This window comes from Mytilus galloprovincialis, chromosome 5 (genome assembly GCF_965363235.1).
Source record: "Mytilus galloprovincialis chromosome 5, xbMytGall1.hap1.1, whole genome shotgun sequence".
NCBI classification, from domain to species: Eukaryota; Metazoa; Mollusca; class Bivalvia; order Mytilida; family Mytilidae; genus Mytilus; species Mytilus galloprovincialis.
Genome location: NC_134842.1, coordinates 36,365,036 through 36,392,273, shown reverse-complemented (window position 1 = coordinate 36,392,273; position 27,238 = coordinate 36,365,036). Strand labels below are relative to the sequence as shown.

The window sequence follows — 27,238 nt, the reverse complement described above, 5'->3', positions numbered from 1 at the left end:
TATAAATATAGAAAATTGAATATTTAAAAAAAAAAAAAAAAAAAAAAATCTGTATCATTGACCCAAGCGCCTGTGGTATATAGCAACACCCAAGTTACGCCGTATGGTGGTGCGCCTGACAGAGGCGGAATTTAGAGATTAGGTAACAGGTAACAGGATACAAAAACATCAAGCACATACATGACATAAGCAAACACAATTTCAATCTGCTAACTGAATCCCTGAGTAAAACGGTGATGCTATCAATACTCGGTCTTTTTAAAACACAAAATAATCGACGGTTAACATGCCCCGAATTTATAATTCCCGCCACAAATTACTTAGATCTACAGTCTGTATTATCTCCCCTCAATGCACTACTGAAATTTTGCTTCCGGTACAAACAAAATACCCTGAAATTAATATTTGTAGGTTTAGGTAAGATTTAAGAACATATAGTAAAACAATTTAATGAAAATAGAAAGTGAGAGGGAAATAAAACATGGATATGTACGCAAAAAGTCATGACATGTCCCAAACTCGGGCAATTAATGGCAGTCTAAATGTCACCCCCTTTTTTGTGAAGAGTTTTTTTAAGCTTTTTTGGGAATACAAACGTAATTAAGGGAACAGAACATTTCAATATACAATGTAGATAAAACTTTGAGAACAGTTGTGCACCCACCATAAAAGACATGCATGATACTGAACTTGGACTGAAAAAAAAATAAAAAAAATATAGAAAATAGCAAACTCAATGAAAAGTAAATGTTTACTAGGAAATATTTAGTAAGTAAGTAAGTAAATTTTATTTAGTCGGCATATATACATTTACAGACAAAACATGAGGTCTGGTCAGTTCTTTAACCGACTATGACATAAAATAATCATGCAGCATCATGCAAATAATTATAGATAAAAATAAAAAAGCATGCAAACATATAATGATAGCAAATTATTTTGATTCATGAGCCTCCAGAGACCAAGCTCATGTGGAAAGGGCCTCCATGCGCATTGAACGACGGAATCGGACAGCAAATCACTTGAATATATATATATATCATAAAATAATAACAAACTAAAACATGAATTATAGGGACAGAAGAATTATGTTTAAACTGAAGTAGCATGCTCTAGAATGATTAAGTTCAGCCTTAAACCACCTAAAAATTATTACACCAGTTACTGAGCTGACTCTGCATGCTCTGTGGGTGAACAATCTCGTGATTGTTGCAAAACCAAACAAGTTGGAAATGTGTTTAGACACCCATGATCTTGATAAGGCTATTAACTGATTATATAAGCATGTTAAGACACTGCAGTCATTAACTGATGCACACTAAATTGAAGTAGTCTATAGTGCAGTATTGTTACTGCTAGGATATTTTCCATTCATGCCATTGCTTATGGGGAAAAAAAACAATTCAAACGAGAAAATTCAAGCCAATCCCAACAAAGGTATAGCAGTAATAAAAATGCCAACACCTACCACGTTTCTGTCATCAAGAGATTTGTAGGTTTCATGACAGCAAGACAGAACAAACGATTTAAAAAAACCAAAAACATTCAAGGAGAAAATAAAATGAAATGAAAAACCAACCTACATTTACCTACCCTATTTTTACAGTCAGGGGACTTACTTAAATGAGTGATTTTCTAAATCACTGATTCACATGATTCAAGTAATAACATTATTTCCATAAAAGTTGGGAGTAAAAGTTGTCTCTCTTTAATAATCACCTAATGAAGTAGTACAAATTAATCACTAGAAGAACTGATTTAATTTTATTTTAGCTTTAAATATAGAATACTAATATAATGATCCAGGGACTGATTATATTTATGTTTCTAAAATTATCAGAACCAACATCTGTGTTGATAAGATGACCAGGTCATTTCAGGTGATGACCTTGTACTGAATGAGATAAAAATCACTTGTTTAAGTATCATACCTCAATTTCCTTCCAGAAAATCACTTTTTTAAGTATCATTATTTTAACAACCTTTTCATCCCGAACAGTAGAATTTTATTACATAATCAAATGAAAGATGACACCTTGAACTTTACACATGTTACAGGAAAAATACTCCCACTGCTGGGAAAAATCTGTTAAGAAAGTATCAGTTTATTATGTAAAGCCATTATTATAGCATTTTTTCAACTAAAATAGAATTTGCAGCTAAATGATAGCATCAAAGGCATACACCTTGCTACTTACAAATGACTTAAAAGAAGCAAAAAGTTATTTTTTTCAATTTTATTAATGAAAAGATATTATTTAAACCTATGTGTTTAAAATTTTGGTAAAACTACAAAATCACAAATTGTGACAATACTTGAATTTGCTACTCAAATAAGTGATTTAAAAATCACTTATTTCAATAAGTTCCCTGACTGTTTTATAGCCGCAAGAAAACTGGGGGTCGTATATTTCTATTACCATGATTACGTAGTTGTTGTTTGCCAAGATAATTTGGTTTCCAGACAATAACCATGATAACTTTGGTTTAAATGTTTGGATTGCTATTACCAAAAGGTTCAATACCTGAAAAGGAACATTAGCATGATACACCTTTTAAGACAAACTTAGAGTATCCATTTCAGGAACAGTGTTCAAAATAAGCAAATTTGCATACAATACAAAAAAAATGATACAACATCAGTAGTTACAATTTTTCACTTGTATGATATAAAACGTGGCATGTGTCATCAATTAAAATGTTAGAATCCTTATAAAACATCTGTTGGTGTAATAATTACCTTTTCAATATATTTTGTAGTTGATAACCATGCAGGAGGTAAAGTGGAAAGAATCTCGATATAAAGAATCCCTATCTACAGCATTATATAAATTACAAGAAGCCGATTGTTTGTGTGACATATGGATCTGTACCAAAACAAGAATGGTACCAGTCCACAGGCTGATGTTAGAGGCATTTACTGGGCCCCTTTGTAATACCAGTGTAAAAGATGGAACCAGTTCTATCAGTAACTTTATAGATATTTGTAGTAGATTTGATCGTTCCATCATACTGATACTTGTACGATACTTGTACACAGGGGAAGTAATAATTGAAGTGGAGTTGATCAGTGAATTTATTAAACTCTGTAAATTGCTTGATTTAGACAGTGTTGTTTTAGGGGTGGAAACTGAAATGGAATTTTTGAACAAGAATATGAAACAGGAAGTGACATATTTTGATGATAATACAGGTTTTTGTCCCGAAAGGACTTTACAGCATGCCGTTCCTGTCTCTCTTATCACTAACAAAAACAATGAACCAGAAATTTTTGAAGATTCTTTCATACTTCAAAATTCTGACTTTGTAGAAGAGGTGAAGAAAGAAGTTGCTGGTGATACTGTTACCTTAAATGTTAAAATGGGATCCAGTTCACCATGTGACAACAACAAAAGAGGTCAAGAGAGGGATAGAAAGAATGAAAGCCATGATGAAACCATTTCAGTTGATGAATCAATTGATACAGATGATGACATTGTAACTGCAAGTCCACAAAAAAGGCAGAGACTGTCAGAAAGTAACAAAAATCTTAAGCTTGATGACAATGAAATTGAAAAAAAGCTTTATCAGTTGGTCAGTAAAATGACTTCAGATGATGAAAGTAATATAATGGAAAAAAGAATGTGCTCAAAATGTAACAAATTATTAGAGACAACCAAGTACTTAAAACATATGAAAAATGAACATAGTCTTTTTGCTTGTCCTTTGTGTGACTGGTTTGGATCTGAACTTGGTCATCTATCAGATCATATGCATAGTCAGCATAAAGTTGTAATCTCATCAAAGAAAAGTAAGGTAAGTTATTCTACAGGAAAATACATGTACATTATTTTTTTTTTGTACATGCAGGGTTCTCGCTATAAATTTTTGAAGGAGAGTCCATGGACTTCTAATTTTTGGCCATGGTGAATCCAACAGTACATGCAGTAAGAAGAAGATATTTTATTGCAATACAATCTATTATTTTAGTCTCCATGACCTTCATTGATCTTATAATGCAATGAAATGACATTAAAATGAGATTGCTTTTCAAACTTTTGCTATTAAATGATGATGTGCATATGTGTGTTCAGTTTGACAAAATATTTAAATTTTGATGCAACTTTGGGCTCACCAGTTTCGAAATTGGTGAGTACAGACAGATTTCTCGAGTCCAGGAATGGACTCAAATTAGTGAGAACCCTGCATATATGTATCATCAGTCAGTAGTGCACTTTGGAAAAAAATCATGACACCATTCCTAATGAAAATTAATTTGTATAATCATCATGATCATGCAGATTTCCCAAACTAAAAAAGTTTGTCCAGAAATTTTCTTTCCCAATTCTTGCAAAATGACACTATGTCACATAGAATTTCTCAATTTTATGGCCTGGGAACAGGCCTTTAAAATGAAATGTTAAATTAACCTGTGATACAGTATAGAGAGGCATGACAGAGTGATTCAGTTTATCATACATTTTTATAACTCTCAGTGGTGTCATTGAGTAAAACATCTTGATTTAGAGTGATAAAACTTATTAACATCATGTGATATCCATTCATATGGAAGACACACACATGTATATATAAACTGAGAAAATTTGATGAACTATGAGCAATCAACTGTATTCACTTTAAAAATGAAAACACATTTATAATCATGATGATGACTGTTTATTTCAAAAAAGCATTCATATTCATATTCAACAATTTATATGATATTTGTATTGAGCTAAAGTAGTTGTACCTTACAAGCTTTGATATAACCGCAGTAAATTAATTATATTGCTGTTTATGTCATTCTATTTTTAGACTGTAGACACGTCTGAAGAAAGTGAACTAATGTATATAACACAAGGCGAACCTTTCCAGGAACACATTCAACTGTAAGTATACTTACAAAAGATGTATCTTTTAAATGCAGTTTTTATGCAGTTAAGCTGCATTATGCGAGCACCCTAGATTTGTGTTCTACCCAATAAATTCTGAAATACTTGCCATTGTTATTATCTAGCTCGCTACTATGTTATATATAACTAATTGAACACTATTTTAATACTTTTTATTCTGGATTACAAAAAATATGACCAGAAATACCTTAAATGATCGTCGATTTATCCAAAAGTTTTGAAGTTACACATAGGAAGTAGTGCTTATTAAGAATCCTTGTGTAGTTCATTATGACTTGTGCTTTTAGTTAAGATGTCAAAGAACAATTGTATGAAATATTTAATCGCCGAAAATCTCTTAAGACAAGTAGTTTAGATTTCCCAAATGGCAAAAGTCGTAGGGATATTGTTTGTCATCAATACGTAGTATAACTACGTCAGTAGTCTATTATATAATAAGTTCAACTGTTCATGCTGTTGGCGGCAATTTCAAATTAGAAAAAGAAATTTTCGTAGCTTTTCAATTTGGTGGCAAGTGATGTCTGAGGTGTGCAAATTAGCGGTGGTCTGAGGTCCGCGACCTTCCACTTTTGCAAGCGGAATTTCGACTAGGATAGTTGGTTTCTAGCTACGCCCGACGTAGTCACCTTCCACTTAAAAGAAAATAAGAAATAACTTTGCAAACCTTCCATGCAAGTCACCAAAGTCTCCAATTTAACGAGCTAAAAACTTATTTTTATCATTATTATTCATGACAGCGATGTTCATTCTGTTCAACCGCTAGCTTTATACGGAAAATCGCCGACAAATATTGTATAAATTCGAGTAAAATCGTATCTGATTGATAAAAACAACATTGTAAACACATAACAATGGCGGCCGTGAAGACAAAATTTACAATATCGGATCCGATTCCGGAAGCGGATAAGGATAATTCCGGGTTTGGCGATCAATTACAAAATAAATCAAAGCAGGTGAAAAAATAAATCTATTCATGGTAAATGAATATAAACACTAGAATTGTAAACCAAAAGATATATGTAAAAGAAAGAAAAAGCAGAAAAATATTTTATACAGAAACTCAAAATCACTTTTTGACAAATTTTAATTTAAAAATCCAATACAACGTGACAGCTGGGAACAGTATATCTAACAATATACATGTTCATGGTCACAGTCTAAATTTTCTTTATCAATGATAAATGATGATAATGCATGTGAGATGCTTTTAAAGTGTAAACATATTAATTCTGCAATTTCGAAGGGTTATTTGTTTTTCTCAATTTTGAAGGGTCAATTAAAGTAGCTGAAAGTTTCTTTTTGTTTTTTCACAAATAATGCAACTATATTATATATACCTAAATGTAAGTAAATCATATGATATATAGGTGTCATTCTTTGAACCACTCTACCCCCTCCTGTTTGATAACTTGGAAACGGTTGAGCTCCCCACCCCTAAACCAACCCATGCTTTGCAAATTTAAGGGGGGTGCAAGCCCGCAAGCCCCTCAACCCCCGCCTGAATCCGCCCCTGCATATATTCAAGTATAGGACAATATAATAAATAAAATGAAATATAGGGGGAGTCCCTGGAGTTAACCCACCCCTCCTGTTTGAGAACTTGGAAACGGTCGAGATCCACACCCCTTAACCATATATATTCATGTTTGTGACAATATGAAAAATCAAATGAAATATAGGAAGAGTCGCTGGGGGTCACCCCACCCTTCCTGTTTTAGAATTTAAAAATGGTCCAGATCCCCACCCCTAAACCATATATATTGATGTATGGGACAATATAACAAATCAGATGAAATATAGGGGGAGTCCCTTGGGTCACCCCACCCCCTCCTGTTTGAGAATTTGAAACCCGTTGAGAACGCCACCCCTTAACCATATATTCATGTAAGGGACAATATAACAATTCAAATGAAAGATAGGGGAGTCCCTGAGGTCACTGTACACCCTTCTGCTTGAGAACTTGGAAATGGTCAAGATCCTTACCCCTAAACCATAAATACTCATGTATGGGACAATATAACAAATCAAATAATCCCTGGGGTCACCCTATCCCTCCTGTTTGAGAACTTGGAAACCAATGAGATCCCCACCCCTAAACCATATATATATATATAACAAATCAAATAATCCCTGGGGTCACCCTATCCCTCCTGTTTGAGAACTTGGAAACCAATGAGATCCCCACCCCTAAACCATATATATTCATGTATGGGACAATATAACAAATAAAAATGAAATGTAGGGGAAGTCCCTAGGGTCACCCTACCCCCAGTGGCAGATCCAGAAAGTGGGGCCCGCTGACTGACCTAAGAGGGGGCCCGCTCCAGTCACGCTTCAGTGATTCCCTATATAAGCAACCATTTTTTTTCCCAAAGAGGGGGGACGGGACCCCTGCCCCATAAATCCTCTGCCTACCCCTACCTGTTTGAGAACTTGAAAACCGTTGAGATCCCCACCCCTAAATTATATATATTCATATGTATGGGACAAAATAACATATCATTTACATTTGCTATGGGCAGGTCAGTCAGACCTCACCTTTGATCCCTGTTGTAGTGAACATTTGTCTGATTCGTGTCTCATAACTTTTGTACTATAGAACACAAACTCAGTGTTCTTTCCATGGAAACCAGTCCATTCATACTATTACATGTTCATACTAAGTCAACTTGAACTTCTAGCAGTCAAATAAAACCAAGGTTAACTACCAAGTAGAACAACTGCAATCATTGGGAACTTGTACCACTGCAGACTCACCATAAAAAAATATACATTGATATATGCATTGCTTTTGAAACCTTGATAACATATAAATTATTTGCCTTAATAAATAAATCATTAGATAAACATGATTGTACTATATATGAATGTTTAATGTTGAGGCAACATTGCCAGTTTTCATAATTACGGTTGCCTTGGTTTTTGGTTAACTGCCTCAGCGCTTACAGCGCTTTGATTTTTATAGCTTTTGTAAACTTCTTTGATATGCTTTCTGTTTTATGTAAAATGGTAGAGTGATGTCCATGAACATGATGAACATTTTTAAGGGGGATGAATTGACCAAAATGTGTATAATTAAATTATTCAAAATAAGGAATTTTGTTGGTAACAATTTTTTGGTTACAATGTACATAACGAAAAAAAAGTGTATTTTAAGGGAGATGAATATAAACATGATAAAGTTTTTGCCTAAGTGGGAGAATTTCAGAAACATAAATACTGTTTTCTATGCATATATATATATGTATATTTAGTATGTTATTAAAATGTTGCAAAACAAAAACCAAAAAATGTACAAGAATAAAAAGTGAAGGAATAAGAAAAATTAACAATTCAAAAAGTTTTTTACCCCCTAAACATGCTGAAAGTCTAAAAAATCACTTGCATCTCCTCCAAAAGGGTAATGACTGATACTGTTGAAAGAATATGCAGTTGAGGAACACCATCTGAAAATGTCCATGAAGAAAATTCATATAGTCGTGACCGTACATCTAAAAGATGAGATAGTAAAACTTACTTTCTGCAAATTGCATTATGTGATAATAGCGTCATGTAAGCCCATTTCTTATTTTAAACAGCTAGACTGATATTGATAAAAATTTACACAAGAGCTGAGGGAACAATGGTGAATGAGAATTGGGATTTTAGCTCTGTGTGATAATTTAGACTGAAAACTATTTGCAAAAATTGTTGTGTAATCTTTTGGATACACAAACATGGTGTCTTTTTTTTACCGATTTTTGTGATACTGGTTCGAGCTGACTTTTGCTGGATACAATTTCAACAAAGTAAATTAGAGCACAGAACAGCATCTGTAGGTAGGTATACAACTTACATACTAGTAGACTGTTAATGTGCTTACAGCTGTTGTTTCTGTGTTGTCTTTTAATTCTGTTGTATTTCATCATTATCCCCATTATTTTTTTTATATTATTCTGTAAAGTTTTTTTAAACAGTAATAACATTTTTTTACAGAAAAAATGAATTTTGCAGCTGCTTAGCTGTGTGATTTTTATTGTCAACACATGGCTTTTGCTGTCTTTTCTGTAAATCATTCTGACCGCAAAACTTATGGACTAAATTATACATATCCTTTCCAATTTCTTTAAGAGTACCTTAGTATTTATTTGAACAAAAATCTGATATTATTCCATTTTCTCTTGCAGGAATTCAAATTATAAACCAATAGATGACTATATTGAATTTGATAGACCTACAGATGCAGTAGTTGAAAATCAATTCATCCAGGAAATATACACATGTACACTATGTAAATATACAACAAATATTAAATGTTATTATTACAAACATTTACGTAAAGGGCATACTAGTCATACAGACACAATAAACAATAAAAGACAGAAGTTGAATGCTGACCCAATTATAAATCATGTAAATTCTGAACCAAGTTCTATACCCAAAAAATTTCTATGTAGCTCGTGCGGAAAGTCATTCAAATCAAAATATGGATTAACTTTACACGATAAAACTATTCATAAGAAAGAATTCAAATTCATATGCAATGTATGTGGAAAAGGTTTTGGAACTTTATATAACTTTAATGGTCACATGTCATCACATAACAATTTGTTGAGAGAAAAATGTGACCAGTGTGATGCCTCATTTCAGTACTGGAAGTCTCTTTTGAAACACAAGAAGGCACGTCATAGAACACTAGAAGAAGATCCAAAATTTGAGTGTGACATCTGTCATGTTATATATGGATCAAAAGATGGACTTCGAGAACACACTCATGTTGTTCACAATTTAAAAAGGAAAACATGTGAATATTGTGGGAAAGAGTTTAAATGGAGATCTTCGTTGGCATATCATTTGAAAAAGTGTATAAAAAATGTACAGAATAGCCTTATGTTTGATTAAAAGTACCTTTACAGATAAATTTGCTACTTGTTAATGATGTTTATTATTTGCCCAAACATATTTAACTCAATGTCAGCTTGTACTCAACAAGCTTAAACTTGAAAGGATGAGCTTGTGTTTACATGTATTCTGAGCTCCTGTCTCGAAAAGAAGAAAGGTATTGTCTGTTTCTGGTCTCTGCTTTTTTTGTCAATCCTTTATTCTATTCATACATTAGCTTAAAGGATTTGGTTATTGTTATACCATGAAAGTATCATCATCAATTTAAAGCTACATGTATATTTAATATGATGTTATCATTTTTATATGCCCATCAAATTTTGAGGGGACGTATTATGGTATACAAATGTCTGGTGTTTGTCTGTCTGTCTGTCTGTCTGTCTGTCTGTCTGGCGTCCACATGTCACACCTTAACTTGAGAACCGCTTATCCAAATTTCATGAAACTTAACATAACTCTTTCTTATGATGGTCAAACGATCTATTTTTGTAAACATTTTGCACCATATCTTAAAAACCATTTATGATTATTGTATAAAACTTCTCACACAAGAAGAAGGGCGTATCATGCGCTCATTGCACAGCTGTTTATTATTTGTTGGAAAGATTTGACTAACTGCTGAACTGGGGATGCCATCAGGGACTAGCATAGACGTTGAGCATCATTGGCACCTTTAATATTACTGACAATAATGTTACAATGATCGGATTCTTAATCTTCCAAAACAAGGCACTCGAAACTTATCTAGGTTCAACAAACACATGAATGCTAGTCAATTTTTTCCAAGACAATTCGTCCCAGATTTGGTCAATTGTTCCAAGTTGATGGTCAATTCATTCCAACTGATTTTTAAAGTTTATTCATTATTACTTTGATTTAGCCATATGCTACTTTTTAGCTAACCTGCCCCGAAGGGCCAAGTGAGCTTTTCTCATCACTTTGCGTCCGTCGTCCGTCATCGTCGTCCATCGTCCTCGTCCGTCGTCCTCATTAACTTTTTACATTTTGAACTTCTTCTAGAGAACCACTGAATGGAATAAAACCAAACATGGCATGAATGTTCCTTATAAGGTGCTGACCAAGTGTTGTTACTTTGTAGCCGATCCATCATCCAAGATGGCCGCCAGCGGGGGACTTAGTTTAACATAGGACCCTATGGAAAATGCATACAAATGACTTCTTTTAGAGAACCACAGAATGGAATGAAACCAAACATGGCATTTATGTTCCTTATACGGTGCTGAACAAGTGTTGTTACTTTGTAACGGATCCATCATCCAAAATGGCCGCCAGCAGGGGACTTAGTTTAACATAGGACCCAATGGGAAATGCATACAAATGACTTCTTTTAGAGAACTACTGAATGGAATGAAACCAAACATGGCATGAATGTTCCATATGAGGTGCTGACCAAGTGTTGTTACTTTGTAGCAGATCCATCATCCAAGATGGCCGCCAGCGGGGAACTTAGTTTAACATAGGACCCTATGGGAAATGCATACAAATGACTTCTTTTAGAGAACCACTGAATGGAATAAAACCAAACATGGCATGAATGTTCCTTATAAGGTGCTGACCAAGTGTTGTTACTTTGTAGCCGATCCATCATCCAAGAAGGCCGCCAGCAGGGGACTTAGTTTAACATTGGACCCAATGGGAAATGCATACAAATGACTTCGTTTAGAGAACTACTGAATGGAATGAAACCAAACATGGCACAAATGTTCCTTATAAGGTGCTGACCAAGTGTTGTTACTTTGTAGCCGATCCATCATCCAAGATGGCCGCCAGTTGGGGACTTAGTTTAACATAGGACCCTATTGGAAATGCATACAAATGACTTCTTTTAGAGAACCACTAAATGGAATGAAGTCAAACATAGCATGAATTTTCCTTATGACATGCTGACCAAGTGTTGTTATTTTGTTGCCAATCCATCAACCAAGGTGGCTTCCAGCAGGGGACTTGGTTTAACATAGGACCCTATGGGAAATACATACAAATGCCTTCTTTTAGAGAACCACTGAATTGAATGAAAGAAAACATAGCATAAATGTTCCTTTCTTAATGAGGTGCTGGCCAAGTGTTTTTTTTTTATATGATTTCAAAAACCCAAGTAGAATCAGGTGAGCGATACAGGCTCTTGAGAGCCTCTAGTTTATATACAAGTATATGTCTCCGTATGTTATTATTTTTGTATAGATCAGTGTCCAGTGCAAAAGGTTATTTCCCTTCCAATCATTAACAGTTTATTTTACATTTTATAATTGTTTTTTTTTAAACGTAGAGTTGGATTATTATTTTTCTACTGTTGTCTTTGTACTTCTTGATGTGAACCTGTATGAAAATTTGAAATAATCTGTCTTTGAATGCATTAAGAACGATGACAAACAACGCAAGAAGGTTCCATGATGGATTGGAATACAAAAATATTTTAAAATATTTTAAAGCCTTTATAATATTTGATCTTCATAGATTTTAATGAAGTTGACATAGGAAAAAAAGTATTACCCAAGCTAAGTACAGACTATGTGAAATGCATCTATCATATCGAACAAGAGATAAAGGATTTAACAGATACAGTTGACTCGGCCTCATATCTTGACTTTCATCTAGAAATTGACAATGAGGGTCGGTTGAAAACAAAACTTTACGACAAAAGAGATGATTTCAGCTTTCAAATTGTGAACTTTCCATTTCTAATAAGCAACATTCAAGCAGCACCTGCATACGGGTATATATCTCCCATCTGATACGATATTCCCGTGCTTAGATTTCCTATCCTGATTTTCTTGCTGCTCAGTCACAAGTAAACTATTTAACCAAAAATTCCAAATGGTGAAGTTGAAATCATCCCTTCGTAAATTGTACAGACGCCATCAGGAGTTGGTTGACTGTTATGGAATAACCGTTTTACAAATGCTATCGGATATGTTCCTTACGTCGTAACTGCAAACCCCTTCCCTTTCATGAACGTGACCTACCGAATTAGACTATATAATATATAACATAAACAATACGACGGGTGCCACATGTGGAGCAGGATCTGTTTACCCTTCCAGATCATCTGAGACTCCTAGTTTTTGGTGGTGTTCATGTTGCTTGTTCTTGAGTTTTCTATGTTGTGTCATGTGTTCTATTGTTTGTTTGTTTGTTTGTTTGTCTTTTTCATTTTTAGCCAGACGTTTTCAGTTTATTTTCGATTTACGAGTTTCCCTGTTCCTCTGGTATCTTTCCTTCCTCTTTAATTTTTTTGGTGAATCAGGCACATTCAGAGTTTTATGCACATATTATAAAATAAACAATTTTTACGTATACCAATACAATATACAGTTTATTTATAGTTCATATGGTTAACACAATGGTTCTTTTAAAAGTTGGAACGACTAGACCAATCAACTTGGCTCGAATTGCCCGAGCAATTTGGCATGCGTTGTTTAGTTCGATCACCCAGATACCGAAATTTTGACAAAGGGGTGAGTTGATGTTTTTTGTGTTTTAACGCCACTTTCAAGCACCGCTTTAGTGCCATTTCGTGGAGGCCAGTTTTTATTGATGGAGGAAGTCGGAGTGCCCATAAAAACCGCCTACCATAGAAAAACTGATAACCCTAGTCAATAAAGATTGGAGTCGAGTGCACCCGCAAAAGCGGAGTACGGACTCACAACTTTAGTGTTGACTGTCTAGTAATTACAGTAGTAACTACTAAGACCACTTGACCACCGAGGGCCCAGGGTTGAGTCTAACGAGAATGCATGCATGTAATATGTGCATAGAAAGGATCTCTCTGATCAATTACGTGCAAAATATTCAATTGGTAGGCCATCTAAAAAATGGTGGAAATATTTAATGAATTTCATAATAGATCTTTGTATTGTGAACTCATTTATTGTAAAGGCAGAAACAGAGGTTCCGCAAGTAGCCCGTACTAAAAAGAGGTATAGGCAATTGGACTTCAGGATAAATTTGTCAACACAACTTATAGGGAATTTCGCACGATTGAGGACACCAGCACCACCAACGAGACCGCGAGCAACACACGCTCATTTGAAATTGGGCCGCAAACGTTCCACATGCAAACTTTGCACAAAAACAGGAGAGAAGAAGCGTAAAACAACACAAATGGGATGTGAAAAATGTGATAAACATTTATGTTTAGCTGAATGTCACAACACATTCCATGTTAATATTGGGATCAGAGTTGTCACGGAAGAATAATGAGTCAGAATGATTTGAAATTATAGAGCAATTCATGTTGTGCATTTGAAAACACATATCAAACTTGCCAAAATTTGTTATAAATACCATTAACATATACTTCTTGTAGAATTCAGAAAAAAGACAGAATACATGGGCTTAATTTGGTGCTGCCAAATTGTGTCAATGAATATGTAATGAGTAATCTTTCTTCTCTACTCTGTGTTCAGACCTGACATGCATGGTGTTTAATAATCAATGCTATCGTATTTTGGTATATATGACTTTGTCGTCGTTCGTCTGTTAAGTTTTGGCTCCCGCAATTTTTATTTGATTCAAAGTTATTATAAATTAATCATCTCTTCTTTATAAGACAGTGCATTAGCTCCATTCTACAAGAGAACCATTTAATCTTGATAGCTATCAGTACACTAAAATGAATGTACAGTTGATCATCTTAAATACAGGCTGAAAAAGAAAACAAAATACATACTTTATAAATGCCCGGTAACTAAGCCACCCTCTGTACCTCTGTGATTGTCACTCCGTGATGATTGATTCTGTACTTTATTTATATGACTATTAAACTTCACTACATATGATACTTATTATTTACAAAATTCAATTTTGACTGGAAAAAAATGGTACTTATTACTTACAAAACTCAAATTTGACTTGAAAAAAAAATGTCCTATTGATATTTTTCAAAACAATATTGCGTAGTAACCACACAACCGATATTTACCAAATAAAAACCATAAGATGAAGAAATGTTTAATTTGGTTCTGTTCATTTGGCCTTAATTTTCGTGAGGATCCTTTTCCTTTTTTGATGAGGTAAACACAATCAAAAATATTTACGATTTAATTTTGATTAAAATGCATAGCAAAATTTTCAAGAAATATTTTTCTTTGTGTTCAACTATCAAAAACAAAAAATAAGCCTGAATTATATCATATGGCCGATTCCAAATAAACAATAAAAGTTTAAACATTTCTACATCTTGTGGTGTTTGTTTCATAAAAATCGATCATGTAGTTACTTCACAATATTTTTTGAAAAATAAATCGATTTTAGATGAAATAACAGCATTTTTTAAGTGAGAATTCTTTTTTTCCCCAAAATTTGTAGAATTCCTTTAAATTTATATGTTGTCTGATTCCATGCATTAATCGCCATTTCCGTTTGTTGATTATATTGTAAGCAAAAGGTGCTCCAGACAGTGGAGGAATGTATTCACAAGAAAGAAAGCAGGACTTCCATACATACTTCTACGGCATAAATCAGTTAGGGGATACGCAATATTGATTTGTCAATGAAACAATTCACATCAACTTTGGTGCAATTAATATTTGATTAAACAAAAATACACGATTAAATCCTTTGATGGGTGGACAGCATCATTATAATATGAAAAGGTACAGTTTCAAATTAACAAATCAATATTTAAGCAAAGCTTTAATTGTCAGTTTCGGCCCATACACACACATTTACATACGTGCTAGTGCATTTCCAAGTGAACAACGTCGCGTATTTATGCTTTGCGGGAAAACGACTGTAACGTGACGTTACTGTTGCCTGGTAAGTAAAAAACATCAAAAAATAAATGCGTGGCAAAGTGTTAAAGCTATCGATCCTACCGGTCTTTCTCCATTTTAAGTTCATCCGATTTTTTCGCAGTTTTGCTTTTTATCTCGATTTTGGTTTGCTTTGGGTGAATGTACGAGAGCCTTAACATGCAACGGTAATATAAATACTCATGCTTTTTTTTTTAAGTCTGAATTATATAGATTTGAAAATTGATCTTAACAAAAGGTTGAAAGGATTTTTATCGTCCGTCCGTTTATCTTTGTCCCGCATAATCTTTAAATTTTTGGTCAAGTTAGTTTTTGATGAAGTCCAACTAAATTGAATCAATATGATATGATCATTCTAATTTTAGTGTAAAGAAAATATGCAATTAATGATATATATATAAACTTCATTCTTGCACAATTCGATCCATATTGCACAAATGGATTAATACATTTTATAGCTGTAAGGAATTTTTTATTGATTATGAACCGTTTATGTACTTTACTTTAAACCAATAACAGATAAGTATTTGGAAATGCAAAATAGAAAAACATTATATAATGATTTAATTTCATGAAAAAATAAAAGGGTTTAGGGGTTCTGCATGAAGATTTTGACTACGTTTTTTCCAATTTACAAACACGAACATCAAGTGGATTACTACATATTATAGCTCTAAGAATTTTTTAATAATTATGAACCGTTTCTGTACCTTACTTCAAACCAATAACAGATAAGTATTTGCAAATACTGAATAGAAAAACAATACATAATGATTTAATTTCATTAACCATCTCTGTGCCATGGGCCACTTTTGGGCCATTTTTTTCATACTACGTTCGGTGCCACGGGGCCACTTTTGGGCCATTGTTTTTTTTACTCTGATGCTATGAAATGTACTATGACGTAACGTCATTGTCTGTGCTTCTTTGAAATGCACAAAGCGCGCCAAATTATTGGAAAATAGTAATTTTTTGAAAAGTTGCGTATACTAAATACACAACTGAAAAATAGTTTATTAATAAGATAATATATTTTTCTAATAAATCAAATTGTGCTTTATGTCTTTTATACATATCTTTTTTTATTCTCTCAACCTTTAGTTTATCATAATCTATTTCGCTTTCATTATTGTATATCTTTTATTTTCTTTACAATGCTGAGGACATTATAACTTATCTACGTGCATATCCGTAGACATGGATATTTTAACACCCTGAAGTATCAAGTACACACTGAGGTATCTCTAAAATTTGGCGATTTTAATGAAGTTCGTCCACAAAGTTTAAAGTGAAAGCAACGGTTTTTTTTCTCCCTTTTTTTATATATCTTTTACTGAAATTTGACTTATTTCTAACGGAATGTAGGGTACACTAAGCCGGGAATAAAAGTTTTTAACAGTAAACCCTTGAATTTCTCATGGCACCTTTTCAACTGATTTTTAATAAAAAAAAAAAATAATTCTCTAGAAAACAAACTGGAACATGTTTTAGGTAGAGGTAGGTTAAATGCATATTTATGACGAGGAGATGGTATATGAGATTTGAGTATTTACCAAGCTTTGTAATAAACTGACTCGCTGGGTCGGTTTATTTTACTTGCTAGTTCAAAAAATAAGTATAAAGCTCTGTTGTAAAACAAGTTACCCTACGCGAACACATAATTTTTACTTCATTACTTCTAAACAGCGAGTGCTTAGCGGAAAAGCAGCAAGTATACCAATTTTTTAAAGTTTTTAAGTTTGACCAGGCGCAAAGCTTGAATCCACGACCTCATTTTAAAAAATCAGTGCCATAACTTTTAGAATTTATCTTAGTAAATCTTCTATTTATTTTATATAAGAGATACATGCAACGGCGGGCACATGTAGAGCAGTATCTCTTTCTGTTTCGGTAAAGGGTTTTTGTTAGTCAGTCTTCAGTTTTTGAATAGTGTTTGAAGACTCGTTCTTTGTCTTTTTGTCGTTTTATTAAAATTTCATTACTCGGGGTTTATTTCCGTTGACTAGGACAGCCTTTTTGTTTGGGCTTAAATGCAGAACGATTTTCTTCGTGATCTTTCACAATATGCAAACATTATAAAATATTCCCTTGAGAGCGTATAAAATTTATATCAACGTGAACTTGATATGGTATGTTTTATCATGTTCGGCATGTTCCTGTTTTAGCGAAAAGTTCCTGTAAAATTTGCGCCGAGTTGTAAAAGATGTTTAGCAAGCGATGTAGAAGTAAAGAAGTTGTGATATACGACATTGGTATTTTTTACGAAGTAATGTAAATAAAAAGATGTGGTATGAGTGTCAATGAGACATTAATTCTCCATCAATTCAAAATGTATAAAAATTTTAAAAATTAAAGATCATAGTACACAGAACAAAACGGTACAGCGCTCCCAAAATGACTCGTGTAAAATAATTCAAGCAGGAAAACCAACGGTCTAATCTTTAGGAATTAAAAAAAAAATCGAGAAACATCTATGAACCACATCAACAAACGACAACTACTGAACAACAACCCTTGGGTTGACCTGGTGGTATTGGATTGACTGCACGCCTTTTCTCTCTATATACTATATATGTACATGTACAAACAAGTATATATACTATAGTGAGTATGATATTTCCTGACATTGATTCTACCAGCATCCAAACTTTTACCTCGAAATAAAACTTTTTATGGAATGCATTGCAGCATGCATGTTTGACTGCGAGTTCTTACTAATTGACGTTTGAATAAATCCGAAATTTTACTGTCGGAGTGTAGTTTTGATTGTTTCTACCGGGAAGGTTATTGTTGTTAGTTAGGTAAGAATTAAAAATTAGTTGAAATATGTTGCGACTAAACATTCAAGTTCTTAAAACATTTGGTTTCTTGGCTTAGCAATATTGCTTAGCAATGTAATGTTCCACTATTCAGATATCGACGCTATTAGTATGTTCGTACAAGGAAAGGAGAATTAATGTTCTTTCATTGTAGAATTGTTCACTGTGAAAAATTTCAAATGTATACGAACTGCCTGCAAGATTTACTGACGATCACATTTTGCAAGAACCGCAGAAGCGGATTTTTCATCGTCATTTGCATTCATTTCGTATAATTATATACAAACCACAACTCTCCAGCCTTTTAGTTACACATCTTCGAAAATTGGCACAAAAGTTGTATGGAATAAACATTGTGAATGCAAAAGTAGAATTAAGGCAACCAAAACGTTCGTGGTAGAAATGACCAAGTACCTGAATCAAAATTATTAGATATTATTTACGTGAATATCATCGGATTATAATTTATTCATGTAACTTTTACATGTTCTATCAATAACTGTTGTTCTTAACACTTTTAATTGCAAAATAAATCATAAATCACATGATGTATACGGAAAAACTGTCTACGAATAACTACAAGGAAGACGATATAGTTCAATTGCAGAACATGTATATGTATATCATTGAAATATTGACAAAATAAAAGATTTTTGTAAAAAGTATATGCATGAATTTAAAAGTTAAAAAAAAAACATGTTTTCATTTTTTGTTCAATTTGAAGTTTTATAACACTTTAAAAATCTTTGTTAAAGAAGAAATATACATATGTATGTAAATACGGTAAAAACTGCTTATTCGCAAAAAAATCAATATTTGGACTTTTCCGTAAATTTTTATTTTCCCCGCGTTTTTCCGCTAACACCTTTTTGCAGTTCGCCTACACTATGACGTTAGGGTACAGTAACGTCATAATACAGAACCAGTCTGGATGGAAAAACATGACTTGCAGTTGGAAAGCAGGTCACGGTTTGACCCCAAGTTTATCAGCAACAATAGAGTCACGTGACCGTGAAAATTCAGTAAAAAAACGGATCAGACAAACCTCATTTTAACTCACTGAATACTATTGTCGTAATAAAAACTTATTGACCTAACTAATCTTGAGTATCCATAGTTTATTCTCGTCAAAGCTCACGCATCAAATCAAAGTCCTTTATTCTTTATTTTATCTGCAAACTTGGAGTTTGGGTGAAAATTGTCAAGTCTCCTGAACGAAAAATCTAAATATTTACGAGGAAACTAAAAATGATGGGCTGAATTTAAATTTAATAAAGCATCTCATTAAGACAAACACTCGATATGAATATCTCGGCAATAGAATGTTGGATACGCAAACGTCAAATTGATTTCAAACCGAAGCGGTGGTTTTTATGCCGATTTGTGCAAGTGGTTATCTCCCCTTAATATCACCAGTCAAAAATAAAAACCCAGCAAAATGCATAAAAATTAAAAAAGGAGTTTACTTTACAAAAATTAGAAAGAAAATAAACGAAACTCGATTTATAACTATGTTATGATAATATAAAAAAGAGATACTTCCCCCTATTTTTCAGAGAAGGACTAAATTTAAATATTAAAAGACAAAATATTACTGCAATAAAAAAAAAAAACAATTCAGAAATGTGGATAATGACACCTATACATGTAAAATTAAAAACCTAGCTATATTGAAAGAAATTAGATCTGGCGGATGAAATATACTACATGTAATTTTTATATGTGGGATCATTCCTAGCAGAATTTTTTTATAAACACTTCTGATAATATTTAATGCAATAAAACATAGTTTATACAATTTCAATAATCTTTCTGAAAATTGATATAATTATTAAATAAATAGTACTGATCATATATATTTTATATTTTAAAGTGTGACCAAGAGTCACAACAAATTTCTTCAAATTAAGAGAGCCTTTAAACTCAAGCCTAGGCTATGTTTCTTAGTTGAACAGTAAAATACAAAAAAGGGATTTATAAGTTTTATACCAAAAATATTGACAGAAATTCTGTAAAAAAAATATGCTTTAAATTATAAGTGAAAGTGACACAATTTTGAATTTCAGAATCATTATTATTGTAAAATTAAACTATTAGATTAGCTTGCACAGTAGCCCTTTGTCTTATTTCTCAGGGTATTTTATAGATTATGAAAGTAAACTTTTTGGAAAAAAATGGGGCTTCTTCTCTTAAACAGGTTGCTGTATCAGCTTCTTTAAACAATTACATATTTATAAACAAAGTTTTGTGTATATACTTTACCTGAATACTAGTAATAGGAAATGAGATGAAACTGGTGGGACAAATTTTGTGCATTTTACTTCAATAATGATCAAAGATGCTTAAATTTGACAAGAATTTGCCATTTGAATAAATTCAATTTTGTAAGAACACCTCTATGAATAAACTTCTCGTTTGGCTGACTTGGCTTGATAAGCTAATTTTTGCTCTTATTACCATAAAATTGAGAATGGAAATATAGCTTACTAACTAAAGAGATAATAATATAAGCAAGATTTTATTAACTGACCTTCATTTTCTTTTTTCAAATGTTTTTTTCCTACAGAATTTTCTTTGCAATGCATTTTCTATTGCTATTTTTGTGCTTTTGTCCATCCATACAGTAGATCTAGGCTATCAATAATTTGTCAGATCTGTCAGAATTTTCCAAGACGTTTAGCTTTAAACGCAATAAAGAAGATCTTTGTTTGTTGTTTCACTTTTCCAATGTGTAAATTTTACTATGCACATGACCCTGACACATATTTTGTTATAAACGTTACATGACGTATGTTGAAAAAAGAAAACAATGTCACCGTCAATTTGTGTAGGGGATCAAAAGGGGTTTTAGTTACTTTAAAATACAAGTATCGTATGGAATTGTGAAAATCCACAACTATTAATCAAAATTTCATTCATATCTTTAATAAAATCAGTATTTTAGAGCACTTTGAAACAGGTACAACGAAAAGAAGCTTAACTTTACTGTTTTGAAGTAGAAACGTAGCTAAAACCAGATAAAAATTGACATGGCTGGTGGTCACTAAAATTGATGTATAAAAGTAAAAAATGATGGCTTCAAAACAGTGTATAAATTTGAAATAGGTTTCCCGGTTTCATTTAAGATTATAACCGTTCTTTTCTGTATTTGGATACGCAAACGTCAAATTAGGAAAAATCGAATTTTTTTTGGCGAACAAAAAAGATGGCTATTTTTTTTAGAACGGACAGGATAAAGGAATAGCAATAACAAGCTATTTTTGTAATGTTTGTATGTCGTAAAGAAATTATATTGGTCACAAAACCTACAAATTTTTAAATTTAATTATAATAAAAGCATGACAAGTTGCAAAAAATACTTTAAACGTCAATCTTTTAGCCGATTGATTTGGCGGACTTTTTGACGTTACGGACGACTGTAGCGCCACCTAATTAATTCCCCCTGCTATTGTTGCTGATAGAGCTTGACGACAACGGCCGTATCGAAGGACTTGCTTTCCAACTGTTGGCACTGAACGTAAATTTTTACGATTTCGCCGTGGCATTGAAAGGTAAAGATAAAAGGGTTTAGGGCTCTGAAGATTTTGACTACGTTTTGTTTCCAATTTATACACACGAACATATACTGAGCCAAAAAAGTTTAGCCACACTTTTTTGTTTTGTTTTTTGTTGTTGTTGTTTTTGGAAAAAAATTATTTAAACATCATTGATTTAATCCTTAGTTTTACCTGTAATTCGAAACTGTCGAACTTTTTTCCTGGTGATCGATTTCGCGCCATTTCAGCTCCCGCGCTCCATACAAAGAAAATCATAATGAATATTAGTGTTAAACATTCATCTTGCTTCTGCCATGTCGTAATTCCATTTTGTTATTATTAAAACTATATGTTGTTATGATTTTGTAATAAAATAAAATTTCACATTTTTGTTGCTAAACTTTTTTGTTTTGTTTTTTTTGTTGTTGTTTTTGGAAAAAATTATTTAAACATCATTGATATAATCCTTAGTTTTAACTGTAATTCGAAACTGTCGAACTTTTTTCTTGTGATCGATTTCGCGCCATTTCAGCTTTGCATGTGTAATTGATGTTTTACCTTCTGTTCCTGTACTTTAAAAACGATATGGTGCACTTAGGGCATGACTAAGAAATTGATTTTGAATAACACTATACTCATTTCCGCATTTTGACCCTCCCGCGCTCCATACAAAGAAAACCTAATGAATATTAGTGTTAAACATTCATCTTGCTTCTGCCATGTCGTAATTCCATTTTGTTATTATTAAAACTATATGTTATTATGATTTTGTAATAAAATAAAATTTCACATTTTTGTTGCTAAAATTTTTTGTTTTGTTTTTTTTGTTGTTGTTTTTGGAAAAAAATTATTTAAACATCATTGATATAATCCTTAGTTTGAACTGTAATTCGAAACTGTCGAACTTTTCTCCTGGTGATCGATTTCGCGCCATTTCAGCTTTGCATGTGTAATTGATGTTTTACCTTCTGTTCCTGTACTTTAAAAACGATATTAAAAAAATCTTTTTCACTAACGTTCAGAAACACACCATTGGTAAGAAAAACACATACACTTTTGAAAAAAATGCATAGGGCATCAACTAGGCCTCCCCAAAAATGACCGTCAGAAAGCTCTTGGAATTATTGATGCCGGAATGAATGTTGCTGACATCGTGGCTCAATTCAATGTGCATAAAGCAACAGTTTAGAGACTAACAAACAGATTTCGACGAATTGCAACTGCACAGAATAGGTCGATATCTCGTAGACCCAAAAAAAATTATGTCAAGGGAGGAGCGCTACCTTCGCGTTACGTCAACACGTGAGAAGTTTTTTTCCGGCCACAAAAGTAGTGCATTGAATAAGGGCAGCTGCTGGTGTGAGTGCAAATCCTGCAATGGTGCACTTAGGGCATGACTAAGAAATTGAATTTGAATAACACTATATATATACTCATTTCCGCATTTTGACCCTCCCGCGCTCCATACAAAGAAAATCCTAATGAATATTAGTGTTAAACATTCATCTTGCTGCTGCCATGTCGTAATTCCATTTTGTTATTATTAAAACTATATGTTGTTATGATTTTGTAATAAAATAAAATTTCACATTTTTGTTGCTAAACTTTTTTGGCTCAGTATATTTAGCTTAAAATATGTCCTGAGTTATACAGAGGAACAAGTGATTGGTATACTGGAGTAGCTTATTGACAACGCATTCGTTAAATTAGGAGGTACACTAGTACTTTTCAACAAATTATAGGCATTACTATTGGAAAGAACTGTGCGCCTTACCTTGCTGACCTCTTTTTGTTTTTTAATCGGATTTTTTTCAGACAAAAACAAGATCAAAGAAACCAGATCATTTGATTTCACTTTCAACGGTCATCTTATTGCCAGAATCTATGAAAAATGAGACGTTTTAAATGATGAAATTTCAATCCATCTTAGTAGCATTATACCATCCCAACTCATTTGGTATTCAAAGCTTGTAACTGCTAACCATACTTTGTAAAATATCACAATTATCAGACAAAACCGTTGATGAACTATGGATATGTTAAAGAAAGTATCGTTTTTATAAAATAAAAGTTCATCGGAAGATACTAAGACCTTGTTGATAAATATTCTGTATCAACTTCACAAATAATACTCGTTGGTCTTGAAGTTTGGATTCTAGATACTGGCGTTGTTTATCATCTTGATAACGTGTTATATAATGCTTCTATTTGTATTTGTATATCATTATTTTTACTGTTTAGTATAATTATTGTGGTGTCCATTTTAAAATGCCTGTCCAAGTCTGAAATATGACAGTTGTTGTCCATTCGTTTGATGTGTTTTACCATTTGATTTTGCCATTTTTGACATTCCGTTTTGAATTTTCCTCGGAATTCAGTATTTTTGTGATTATACTTTTTTTTCGCTGCTTGGTACTTGTACATACCGTCATTGTGTTATTGTGCTGTGGTAGATTTTTCTTGTCTTTTGGTCTTGCTAATGTGCTTTGTCTATACAAATACGTGTATACCTTTTTGTTTTTCTGTGTTGCCATATTTGTTTGTTATATAGTAATGGGAATTATAATATTAACAATATGTTAACAGCAAAACCCCTATTTGTTCTGTTCAAAAATAGTTGTAAATATAACGGAATTTCATGCGACTGTCATATATACAAGTGATAGATTGAGCTAGCTACTAAACCAGGTTTTATCCATAATTTCTCTATATAAGACAATGCCTGGGCCAAGTCGGGAACATGACTTTTGATGTGTTTGAGCTTAATATTTTGCCATTTTCTTAGGGAGTTTACGTTTCGAATTGACGTTGGAGTTTGGTATTTTGGTTAATACTTGTTACACGGATAGCAATATGAATTTAAAAGTTTTAACAAAAATAACAAGGTTTTTAATGTGGGACCCCAGACACAGGTATCGTTTTCACAAGACTCATCAGTTTCGCTTGAATCAAAACAGTTTGGTGGGCTTATCAAATACGAAGTTTAAGAACATTACAAACTGGAAATATTATGTATCCAATTTAGGCTACGTAATATATTATACACGAAGGACGACAAACAAAATACGATATTGAACGAGTGATCAGTGTCAAAATACAAATCCATATAATAATGTGTTATTGGTCGAGACAATTTCACTTTCTGTATAAAAAATTTGAACTATTATAACTTCTTATAACAATCCTAGATATGAATCGGTAAATACATGTCGCTGATATATATTATGTTCTTCGACAATACCTTAGAATACGTGTACAAAATTAATTTGTAGTTAATTTTTATCTGCTTCCATCCTGTTTTCTTTAATCTCAACGATATTTGAAATATGTGTATCATCGAATACATATCAAAGTCGTAGGGGCTAATTTTACATCTGCAGATACTGTATCATTGTGTTCTCATGAATATCATTTTGATATTGTGCAGACATTTTCAATAGATAAGAAATAATTTGATTACAACATTAAAAACCCTGGGATATTCAATTTAGAAGGTGTTGAATCTGTAAGTGATACAAATCAGAGAACATTTGCCAAAACATATTTTATTTTTATCCTCATGCTATTAACAATCTCTCACCTTTACAATAATAATTTCTTTTCAGATCCGACAGTGACGAACTTGACCAGTCAAGTATCATATCCCATATGCGGAAACCTCACGAAAGAAATGATTCAAACACAGGTATGAACCCACAATTTAAGATGCCAAAGCTAACTTGAAACACTATGTTTGCTTTTAAAATTCAATAACTTTCTTAAGTTCTAAGGGCTTAAAACCAAATACAGAATGTTTTAAAGAGCATTAGAACACAGAAGAGATATATCTACAAATAATACTTTCAGTAAAATTGCGGCTTTATAAAGAAGTATGTTTGGGTACGAAGTGACTTATATTTAAAAGGAAACTCATCACAGATAATTAATTGGGATATGCAATGCTTGTCCTTGCCGAAAAGATTGGTAAATTTTGTGTGAAAAGGCGATTTTTGTGTAAGATAGTAATAGCGTCAATGTGAGTTTAATCGATTATCGGGCAAGCCGTGTTCTTGAGACTGTTACATATGGACCATTCAAATCGAAAGCTAGATACTGCTATTTATATATTGGTTTGTGAGTTTTATTTTATGTTTTGTATATTTGTGCTTTTGATTTATTGAAAGCTGTTGGTTTTTTTTCTCATAGAAAAATTGCCCACAAGTCAAAGGACCACTTTATCAAAAAGTACCAAAGAACTATGGCAAACTGAAATCAACAGTGACCGAACTTCAGCCGTTACCGAAGGAATAAGACAATCATGTACAAGTAGGATTCCAAATCGAACAACAACATCTGAAAATTTAGACTTCGATATTTTAGATCCACAACCGTTAGAAAATTTAGAACAAATTCTAGAAATTGCAAACATTTTACCCTCATTACCTGAAATTCAACAGGATGTAACGTCCATTACAGACATGAAGGATCATTTGAACACTACCAAAGATTTGTCAAAGGACGGTAAAAACATGGATGAAAGAGTAAAGTGTAAACTTTGTGATATTATTGTAGGTAAACGCTCCTTGCGACGTCATGAGCGTACTCACGGTCATCATTTGAAGTGTCCATCTTGTTCTGCTAAATTTACAGAACCATGGGCATTAAAAAATCATATTTTACGTCATTCAGAACCTTATGTTTGTGATACTTGTGGTAAAACTTTTATGTCCAGTTCAGGATTACATGTTCATATGAGAAGGCACGACGGAAATCAACGTTTTGTGTGCCATGAGTGTGGAAAAAGCTTCAGTACACATATGCATTATCAAGGGCACATAAATAGTGTGCATTTGAACAAGCGTGACCATATTTGTGAACACTGCAATAAAGGATTTTCATATAAAACTTCCCTAGACCGACACAAAAGGGAATGCAAGTTTTCACCTGAAGAAAATAGAGAAGGATATAGTTGTGAGTACTGTGGTACAAAGACCAAAAGTTTACGTTTTCTGCAAGAGCATATAAAGGGGAAACATAAGAAACAACAGATTATTTGCCATTGTGGAAAAATCTTTGCATGGACTAGGTCTTATAAACGTCATCAGAAATCTTGTTTAATAAAGTGAAGGACTACTGTTATAAAAACATTCTAACATTTTGTGAAATACAGGAAAGAAAGATGTCTTATAAACGTCATTAACTATTTTGTTTTACAAAGAAATGGACTTTGTGTGGTTGTTGTCTCATTGGCAATCCTACCAGATCTCCTTATTTTTATATGAGTCTTATAAACTTCCTCACAAATCTTGTGTAAGACAGGAATATATTAGCTCTTATAAACATGAATTTAACAAAAA

The 27,238-nt window shown here is 32.9% G+C and overlaps 1 protein-coding gene across 3 annotated transcripts; it reads left to right on the top strand.

Moving 5' to 3' along the window:
- The first annotated feature begins 322 nt into the window (after window positions 1-322).
- On the top strand, window positions 323-27,238 carry LOC143075719 (uncharacterized). 3 transcript variants are annotated; one of them, XM_076251275.1, is made up of 5 exons: window positions 324-417; window positions 2,761-3,795; window positions 4,795-4,868; window positions 25,508-25,587; window positions 26,088-27,238. In XM_076251275.1, exons 2-5 carry the CDS (start codon window positions 2,770-2,772, stop codon window positions 27,005-27,007), a joined length of 2,100 nt encoding a protein of 699 aa, XP_076107390.1. In that variant the 5' UTR covers window positions 324-417; window positions 2,761-2,769; the 3' UTR covers window positions 27,008-27,238. The 3 variants fall into 3 exon arrangements, with proteins under 3 accessions (XP_076107392.1, XP_076107390.1, XP_076107391.1); XM_076251276.1 differs by having other exon boundaries at window positions 338-407; XM_076251277.1 differs by lacking the exons at window positions 25,508-25,587; window positions 26,088-27,238 and adding an exon at window positions 9,059-9,807 and having other exon boundaries at window positions 323-417.